Below are 9,933 nucleotides of genomic sequence, written 5' to 3'. Positions count from 1 at the left end.
TGGGCCATGGTCTACAGGGTCTCAAAAAGTCAGACATAACTTAATGACTAAACAACCACCACCAGTGGCCTTTCATGCAGCGATAGCTCCCCTAGCCTGTCACCCAGCCGGACCCCTGCTCCTGCTCTTCAGGTCCTGGTGACAAGTCTGGCTCACTGACCCAGCTCAGAAGGGCCTGGGTCCTGCCCTGGACACAGCCTCTTCTTGAAGCCTCCATGTGCTACCAGGCTCTGGGGCCTGGCCTTAGGGAGGTGGATGTCCCCACTGCAAGGTCACATCCAGGGTGTCCCCTCTGTCCCTCTTCTTCCCCAAACCCTGCCATGCATCCAGACGGACTCCATGCATGAGAGGGCAGGCCTGAATGAGACTGGGGACAGCCCCTGTTCCCCTCTGTTCAGACATTGGGCCAGCAGGTCAGGGAGGAAGGAGGGGACAGGATGTGAATAAGAGTGTATGCTGTGGGGTTTGAATCCCAACTTTCTGCAGACTTGCGGTGTGACCTCAGGCAGGTCACTTCACATCTCTGAGCCTCAGCTTCTTCCTCTAGAACACCCCCTACCTTACAAGCTTCCTTCCCAGGTGGTGCTAGTGGTAAAGAGCCCGCCTGCCAATGCAGTCGGCTTAAGAGATGCAAGATCATCCCTGGGTGGGGAAGATCCCTTGGAGGAGAGGATGGCCACCCACTCCAGTATTCTTGCCTGGAGAATCCTCATGGACAGAGGAGCCTGGCGGGCTACAGACCATGGGGTCACAACAGACAGACACCACTGAAGTGACTTGGCACAGCACACCTTACAAGCAGTGGCGAGGCTCCCAAGAGATGCTGTGTATAGGAGAATGCCCAGTAAGCGCCGGATACACGCTGAGCATCCCGGGGCAAGGGTGGTCTCCTAGACATCCCCAGGCCCCCGGGGCACGGGGTGGGTATGTGCTGGGGCTGGCCAAGGAGATGGCCACTGCTCAGCCACTTTGGCCTGTCCCCAAGTCACACTGCCTCCGGGGAAGCACAGAGGGTGCCAGGCACTGAGGAGGGAGTTTAGTGACGCAGGGGGCACCAACTCCAGCCCACCTCCATACCCCTCAGGGAATGAGCCAGAGGGGCCCAGGCTCAGCTCTGTCTCGGCTGCCCTATGGACCGATCGCTGGCCCTGGTGAGTGGCTGACACGTTAACGGGGTCAGAAGACCTAGGGCAGCAAGTGAAATATCGCCTGCAAAGTGGCCCACCAGAGGGGGTGCCAGGAGGCTCCCGTCCTGCTCCCCAGGGCTCCGAGCCCCATCGGGGAAGAAGACAGCCCGATTTACTCCTGGCGGGGGAAGGGCTGGGGGCCGTGGAGGAAGGAAGAACGGACAAACACAAGAGCTTAACGAAACAATCCCACAGCTGAGACACCATCTGTGTTTTCCTTTTTTTTTCTTTCTCTTCGTTTTTAAAACAATATAGTGCAGACCGTACTTCTCACAGTAGAATATAATGGTCAATTTTAGTATATAAAAAAAAACATTCTCAGAGATTCGTAAATGCACTTAGTGCTTGAACAGGCCTTGGAGAGAGATACAGTACCGCTTCCAGAGTGCCAGAGGGGCCAGGACTTGGGGAAATTGGGCCTTAGGGACTTAATGGGGGGCTCCCCCATGCCTGCCTGATTCTCCCCTCCCAAGTGGTGTGGGGCAGGCCTTGGAGGGTGGCTTGCAGGAAAAGGGGGTGGATTGGATCTCCCAGATAAAACCAGCAGGTTGCCCTGGCACTGGCTCCTGGGAGGACCCCTGAAGGAAGCAGGGTCTGAGCCCTCTGACACTGTTAGCCCCTATGGCGCCTTTGTGCGAATAGGTCAATGCTGCCCCTTCCTCGAGATTCAGAAAATTTGCCGTCATAAACATACACGTCTAGGATGCAAATGACGTCTCCTTGGATGAGTTTGCCCTTGTGCAGTACACAACCTGCACAATTGTGCCCGGCAGCCCCCCCACAAGAGGTCCTGTTGGGAAGGGGGAAGGTGGTGGTCCAGGGTTTGGAGAATGGAGATGGGATTCTTTGTGGGGAAGGCATGGTGGGGAAGGCAAGAGGGTCTAGAAGGGGAGGAGCAGGGGGACCAGCATTCTCCGGAGCCTCTTGTAGTCTGATCTTCACTGGGAGTAGCTCTTTCTCCTGGAGACTGGGACCTCAAGAGGGAGGAGCTAAGCCTGGGGAGAGGGGCCTGCTCCGATCCCACCCCCGCCCCCAGACCATCACATTTCCTCCTGTGCCCCACTGCGGCCTGAGCCCCTCTCCTGGACAGCCGGGAAGAACCGCTTCTTTTCTCTCCCGGCCTCCGCCAGCTTGGATGGAGGGAGGTATGGACCTGGGGGGCGGCTGCCCCTAGGCCTCCCCGGGGGGGCGGGCCGGGGCAGCGGATGGTGGGGAGGGGCGTCGGCGAGCGAGAGGTCACCTGGCCAACTCCCCATCGGCGGCAGCTGGCGGGCCGCCAGCCTGGCTTCCCTGTGGGCATCGGGGTGGAGGGCACTCGGACCCAGGGCCGGGCTGTCCCCATCCCCACCGCCCCGCGTGCCGCCCACCCTGTTCTGCGGCCTGCCTGTCCCCGCCCACCCCTGCCTCCTCGGCGCCCTGCCCGTCGGTCCGTGCGGGTGCCGCCGCCCTTATCTGTAGACCGGCAGGCGGATGTGGGCGTGCTGGTGGTCGAGCAGCCGCGGCACTGCCACCGTCTCGTAGCCTTTGCCCAGCATGCGCTCCTTGATGCAGGGCGGCCGGATGTCGTTGATGAGATACTCCAGCGACTGCAGGCTGCTGCTGAGCACGGCCGTGTTGCACACGCTCTTGCTGGGCAGGCCCGAGAGGGTCTCGGCCGGGGGCCCCGCCAGCTCCCGGGCCGCCCCCGGCCCCAGCTCGGTCCCGGCCGCCGCCGCCGCTGCCGCCGCTGCCGCCGCCGCCGCCGCAGCCGCGGGGTTGTAGCAGTCGCTGGTGGGGGTCACCAGCACGCTGTTCCAGGGGGCGGCGAAGTACTGGCCCACGGTGAAGCTGGCGGGCAGCCCCACGCCGCAGTTGAGGGGCGACCCGCTGGCCCGCTCGTATGCCCGCCCCCCGCAGGCCTCGGGGGACTTGCTGGCCAGCGCGCCGCCGCCGTAGGCCCGCAGGGGCTGGGGGGGCGGCGGCGGCGGCGGCGGGGGCGGCTTCTGGGGCCACAGCAGGTAATCCAGGCCGCCGTCCGCGTAGCCCGCGGGCTTGGCGGCCCCGGCCAATGTCAAGGCCGCCGGCGTGCTCCCCTGGCCCAGCTCGGCGCCCTTCCGGCACTCGGGCGGGCCGGCCGTGGCCGAGTAGGCGGCGCGGGGGAAGCCGGGCACCGGGCCGTGCTTGGCCGGGCTGGGCGGGGGCCCGGGCACGGCCTGGCAGGCGGCGGGCGCGGCGCCGGGGGCCTGGCACTGCTGGTGGAGCTGGTAGAGGAGGCTGTGGATGGAGGGCAGGTTGGAGGGCGGCAGGGGCAGGCCGCGGCCGGGCAGGGGGATGACGGCGGCGGCGGGGGCCGCGGCCGCGGGCAGGCCGGGCGGCGGGGCGGGCGCCTCGGGCGGCTTGGGGTAGGCCAGGGGCCCCAGCGTGCTGGGCGCCGGGTAGGGCGCGACGCCCACCTGCACGGCGGCCGGCGACAGCTTGGTCCGCTTGCCCTCGGCGCTCTTGAGCACGCTCTTGGCGGGCCCGGTGGGCGCGGCCGCGCCGGAGTTGGAGGACACGGCCGCCTTGACGATGGCCAGCAGGCCCTGGTAGCCGGCCGTGTGCGGCGGGTAGGGGCTGTAGCGCTGGCCGCTGGTGTCATAGCCGTTGACCGTGCGGCTGAGGTGCTTGTGCTGGGGCACGCGGATGTTGGTGGGGAAGATCTTGATGGAGAGCGGGCTGTTGGCCACCTTCTCGGCGTAGGCGTCCAGCTCGGCCGGGCTCGGGTAGCGGGAGGAATGCATGGAGCTGGCCACCGTCTCGCCTGCAGGGGCACATGGGGAGGGGAGGATGCACAGGTGAGGGCCGGCCTGCAGGCTGCACCCCCTATGGCTCCCTGGAAGGGCTCCCCAGGCGCCCCTCCTTTGTTTTTTCCAGCCCCTCACTTGCTCCTTCATTCATTCAAATTTTTTAAGTTAAAAAAAAAAAAAAAGGGCAGTATGGCATGTGGAATCTTAGTTCCCCGACCAGGGATCGAACCCAGGGATCCTGCAGCTGGAAGCACAGTCTTAAAGCACTGGACCTCTGGGAAAGCATCCGTTTCTAAATTTTTAAGCTTTGCATCACAGCGCAAAGTACATCAAGGAAACTGCACTCATCACAGACTTGCTGCATTTTCACACACGGAACACACTCGTGTGGCACTCAGGTCAGGGAAGGGGGGGCCGGTGGCCAGTCCCCCGAGCAGCCCCTATGCCCGCCCTCAGACAGGAACCACAGCAAGGGGACCAAGGGGGACGGCCCTCTGAACTCCTGACCGCTCCTGGTGTCAGCACAGGTGAGCGGGGATCATACACTGTCCCGTCTGTCCCACTCCAGGTTACTTTTTCAGGTTCATCGGGGGAGCTGTGGCCAAGGGGTGTTGCAGTGTGACTGCAGGACATGTTCTGCTCGTCCTTCCTACTGCTGGTGGCGTTTGGGTCATTTCTGGTGTGTGCGCGTGCGTGCTAAGTGGCTCAGTCGTATCTGGCTCTTTGCGACCCCATGGACTGTAGCCCACCAGGCTCCTCTGTCCATGGAGTTTCTCAGGCAGGAATACTGGAGTGGTTGCCATTTCCTCCTCCAGGGGATCTTCCCAACCCAGGGATCGAACCCGCATCTCCTGCCAGCTCTGCACATAACCCCCCCACCCCCACCGCCACACTGGGTGTTCTGGGGGCTCCACCCCTCCACCCCACCCTCCTGGCGCCATATTTCATCGTAACACCCCTTGTGGGTGTTCCTTCCTTCTGCCCCTTCCCTTCTCTCAGTGCCCCCCTTTCCTCGTCTATAGAATGGGGTGATGACGACCCGCAGCCTCAGGGAGGGTTCCGTGGGTCGCTCCCAGCACGTGCCTGGCGTGGGGCGAGCTGCCGCTGTTGGCTTTTGTCCTGGTGCTTACGGTCCATCATTCAACCAACAGGCGGCCGGGGAGGACGGTTCTGCCCTGATGGCTGCCCGTCCCCTCCCTGGTCTACCTGTCACCTGCTAGACTAGTGTGGCAGCCCTGGCCTTTTTATCTGGGCCATCAGCCTCTCAGCTGAAGGGTCACTCTATTTTTAAACTTTTTATTTATTTTTTGGACCATGCTATGCGGCACGTGGGGTCTTAGTTCCGTGACCAGGGATTGAACCCAGGCCCTCGGCAGTGAAAGCGCCGAGTCCTAACCAGTGGACCACTAGGGGATTCCCCCAAGGGTGTCCTCTGTGTGACAGGCCAGCTGTCCCCACTGTCAGTGGGGGGAAGCAGGTGGCTGGTGGGCAGACCCCCGTCTCCCCACCCAAGTCCCTCCCGGTCCCGAGACCTTGCTCAGCGCTGTCCGAGGCCCTCTCTAGGGTGGGGAGGGAGGCGAGGGGCTTGCAGGAGGCAGGTGGAGAGACCCAGGGCTTTGGAGCTGGCAGCCTGGGTGGGGTCCTGCCTGCTTGTGGGACTCTGTGGTCCTGGACAAGTAGTTGGTCTGGCTGAGCCTCAGTTTCCCCACCTATGGAATGGGGATGACTGTGCCAGGTCTGTAGGGTGGCCTCGGGGAACGTCCATGCCAAGGGGCCCACCGGGGGTGCAGTGGACAGCAGGTGCTGGGAGACCGAGACTTGGCCGGGCCCTTGGGCAAGGAGGACCCAACAAGGTTTCACGGCGCACTGCCTCCCCCCCCACCACCCCGCCAAGGGCATCCCCTGGAGCCCAACAGTGAGTCCTGGGGGAGGGGAGGGAGGGGTTCACCACCCTGAGCCTCAGTTTCCTCACCTGTAAAATGGGTTTATGCTGCTGCTAACACTGCCTCCCCTGGCCGCTGTGAGGTTTAACAAATCAGGTGGCAGAGCCTCAGCAGAAGTGGGTCTCTCCACGTGTGTTAAGACCCTCCCTGTCTGCCTGGCACAACAAGGGTCTTCCCGGGAGAGGAAGGGGCAGGGTGTGTGCACAGGTGGGCCTGGCATCGTGGCTGGGACAGACTGCAAGCCCCACCACCTCCCCACCAATGGGAAGGTCACCCGCCACATCCCACCTTCCCCAAGCCTCACCCCCAACCCCTCGAGATGTGAGCATATGTGCTCCGTCGCTAAATTGTGTCTGACTCTTTGTGACCCCAAGGACTGTAGCCTGTCAGGCTCCTATGTCCAGGCAAGAACACTGGAGTGGGTTGCCATTCCCTTCTCCCAGGGATCTTCCCGACTCAGGGATCGAATCCACATCTCCCGCGTTGGCAGGCAGACCCCCTCGAGGACTCACAGCCAATCTGAGCAAACCGCGTGCTATGATGGGGACACACAGGGAGCCTCACCCCCGGGGGCTCCAGAGACAGCTTTCTGGAAGAGAAGAGCGTCTCTGCTGGGGCAGGGCTGAAGGGGTGAGGAAGGAGGAGAGGAACGGATTCCAGGCAGAAGTCACACAGGCAAAGGTGCGGAGGCGAGGCGGCCTGCCCCCGTGGGAACGATGAACCAGAGCAGGAGCAGCATCACAGGGAGGCGTGCGGGGAGGAGAGGCCACCCCGGGCCGCTCAGGAGGGCGTCAGCCCCGAGCAGGGCCTCTTCACCGTGGGGCAGGAATTCCCGATGGTTCTGTCCCCAGGGCACAATGGCTGTGTCGTCCGCAGACGAGTTCTGTCGTCCTAACGTGGGGAGGGGGCCCTATGGCCTCTCGTGGGTACCGGTCAGGGACGCGGTGCCCAGGACAGAGACCCGGCCACAAGGAACTGCCTGGATGCGGGGTCAGCCGTGCTGTCGGGAGCCCTGGGCCAAGGCCTGGCGGCCCTGGAAGGTTCTCGGCTGGGGAGGGGCAGGGCAGAAAGACCGTGTATCAGGAGGACCGTGCTCCTCTGCCCTGAGCTGGGCAGGGCAGCGGGGAAGGAGGCGGCTGGTGACAGAGTGCCCACCCATCCCTGTGGCCCCAATGAGAGCAGGGCGGGGAGCTGACCCCAGGTCCCCCATCCTGACCCTGCCTGGGGCAACCGCCCCCACCCCCCCCCAAGTGGCCTAAAATAAACTCGGTGTGGAGAATGGAAATGTCACTTTGGCCAACGGGGGAATCTTTCTCTGAGATTGGATTTAAACTACATTATACAAGCAATTTCATGGGCACTTAGCGCCGCTCGGAGAGTCCCACAAAAAAGGGCCCAGTTCTTCATTTACCAGCCATAAATCAGCAGTTGCTATAATGAGCACAAAAATGTCACTTTTATGCAATTTTACAGATGAACAAAACTGGTGAAATTAACTGTGGTAACCTACTATAGTCAGCAAAAGCTGCTGCCGGGGGAAAAAAATGATATCTGTATGTATTTTTGTTCCCCTTAAACTCTCTTCCCAAGCAAGTTTCTGCCATTGTGGTGTGAAAACTCATTTGTCCTCACCATTATACTTTCATTTGGAGTTTATCTTGAGTATCCAATGAGCCACCAACTGTGAAAATGATTAAATCTACAAAATCTATCTAATGGATGGAATAAATTAGGTGTTTAAAACCTTAAGAAGAAGAAGGAAACGAAAAAAAAAAAAAAAACGGCAATGCCTGTTTCTCGTTTCCATTCATGGACAGAAGGGACCCGCCTGGCCCCCCGCAGGTCAGCAGGGCCCTCAGCCAGTCGGGGTCCCTCCAGCGTTTGTGGGAGCCGATGGCGGTGGTACCCCGAGAGAGGCTGTCCTCTGTGAGCGCTTAGTATGTGCGAGGCTCCGGGCCTACAGCTTTGCCCCGCGCCTCTTGTTTGCAGGCTCCCAGGGGTTGGGAGGCGGTCCCCGTCCACAGATAAGGCAGCAGACAAGGGGTGGCATTTGGCAGGCAGCCTCCAAGACCTGTCCCCAGACCCCGGTGGTTCTTGCCTCGCGGTGTGCATGCCCTTCCACTTCCGATGGGGCTGACCCGGGTGGCCTGCGAGATACCAGGGAAGGGAAGGGGCGAGACGTCCAGGGCAGGATCACTTGCTCCGCCCGTGCGGACATAGGAGCAGCCTGCGGGGAGGCCCGGCAGCCACGTGAGGCATCCTGGGGAGGCAAGTCCTCCAGCCCTGGGCAGGCCTTCGGGTGACTACAGCCCCTGCCGACATCTGCCCGCAGCCTCACGAGAGACACAGACCAGAGCTACCAGCTAGGGGGCTCCTGATCTACAGAAACCAGGAGAGACAGTATGTAACGACTGACCCGTTTGAGCCAGCGGTCCCTGGCCTTTCTGGCACCAGGGACCAGTTTCGTGGAAGAGAAGTTTTCCCTAGACTGGGACAGGGCTGGGGGCGGGGGTAATTTCGGGAGGATTTGAGCTCATTACATGTACTGTGCACTATATTTCTAGTATTAGCTCCACCTCCGATCATCAGGCATTAAATCTCGGAGGGTGGGGACCCCTGCTTTAAGCCACTAAGTTCTGGAGCGACTTGCCACACAGCAGTAGGTAACTGATCCGGGTCCCCATCTTACAGAGGAAGGAAATGGGACCTCCCCGAAACACAGCCGGCAAGGGCAGAGCTGGGGCTCGGCTTCCACATCATCATCACCTCCCCCTGTACCCCAAGGCGGGCCCCAGCTGAGGCCGGGAGACCCAGGAGGCTCCCCTGCCCCGGTCTTCTTCCATAGACTTGGGAGGCAGATAGTATTGAGGAGGGACCATCAAGTCAGCCTGGAGGCTCAGAGAGGCGGGAGGCGTCCCGTCCAAGGACATGTGACCGGGCAGGTGGCCCCAGGCAGACCTCCCCTGGACACGTGCTCGCCTTCAGGTGACCACGGGCCAGAGTCACCCTGTTCCACACCTGGCATGATCACCACGCCCTGTGAGCCCTGGCATCCGCAGCCCCTACTGCTTCACACCTTGTTCCTGAAGGGCTTTCTCCAGAGCCACCTGGGGCCTCAAATGCAGCCTTGCCCAGCAGAGGACAGTGGCTGCGGCTTGGGGGTGGGGGTGTTCCTGGCCACTCGGGCCAGGCGGGGCCTCCGAGCCCCGCTAGGAAGAGGCTCCAGACCCTCCCCTGGAGGTGAGCCCAGCTGCTAGCGTTCAGGGGCATTGCACAGCCCCGTTCTGACAAATATCATGGCACAAAAAAGGCCTCTCCCAGAGCAACCAGCCAAACCAGCTGTCTGTGGTGGGCTTCTACACAGTGAAGGGTCACCCAAAGGCGAGCACATGTCCAGGGGAGCTCTGCCCGGGGCCGCCTGCCCAGGGGGAGGGGGCAGAGGAAGGGACCTGTGGCCCTACAGGCCTTACCTTCCTGGGTTCCCCGAGCTGGGTCAGGGGACCCCGACGAAGGTTTGGTGGTTGTCTGGTGTGGCTGCAGGCAGATGCCGCCTGCCCTGGGCTCATCCTGCTCCCCCAGCAGACAGGGCTCCCGGAGCTGGCCTGTCCACTGTTCAGGGAAGCCTTGCTGAACGCACGACGAGGCTGTGGTTGGCCAGAAGGAACCTGCCCAGCCTGGGAGCGCCTGTTACCCACTAGTCTCCACCCTTGTGAGAGTTGGGTCTTGGGAGGAATGAAGCCACAGACAGCCCCGTGGAGATGAGCCCCGGCCCAGGCCGGAGTGCCTTGGTTATTTCCCGAGCCCCTCCTGCCCACAGCCCCTCCTTTCTGGGCCTGGAGACAAGCAGCGGCAAAGCTGAAGTGTCTACCCTCTTGGAGCTAGGCGGGGGCAGTGGTGATGGTTTAGTCACTTAGTCATGTCCCACTCTCTGCGACCCCATAGACTGTAGCCTGCCGGGCTCCTCTGTCCATGGGATTTCTCAGGCAAGAACACTGGAGTGAGTTGCCATTTCCTTCTCCAGGGGATCTTCCTGACCCA

General features: G+C 61.9%; 1 protein-coding gene across 1 annotated transcript in view; it reads right to left on the bottom strand.

Moving 5' to 3' along the window:
• Positions 1-1,453: 1,453 nt before the first annotated feature.
• FAM222A (family with sequence similarity 222 member A) overlaps positions 1,454-9,933 on the bottom strand; it is a 59,197-nt gene continuing 50,717 nt past the window's right edge. Inside the window, exon 3 of the mRNA XM_061140833.1 lies at positions 1,454-3,966. Within this exon, the coding sequence (XP_060996816.1) occupies positions 2,636-3,966 (1,331 nt within the window). The 3' untranslated portion in view covers positions 1,454-2,635. The remainder of the gene's footprint in view (positions 3,967-9,933) is intronic.

This window comes from Dama dama, chromosome 5 (assembly GCF_033118175.1).
Source record: "Dama dama isolate Ldn47 chromosome 5, ASM3311817v1, whole genome shotgun sequence".
NCBI lineage: Eukaryota > Metazoa > Chordata > Mammalia > Artiodactyla > Cervidae > Dama > Dama dama.
Note: the sequence above shows the minus strand (reverse complement) of the source record. Positions and strands in the feature narration are given on the sequence as shown.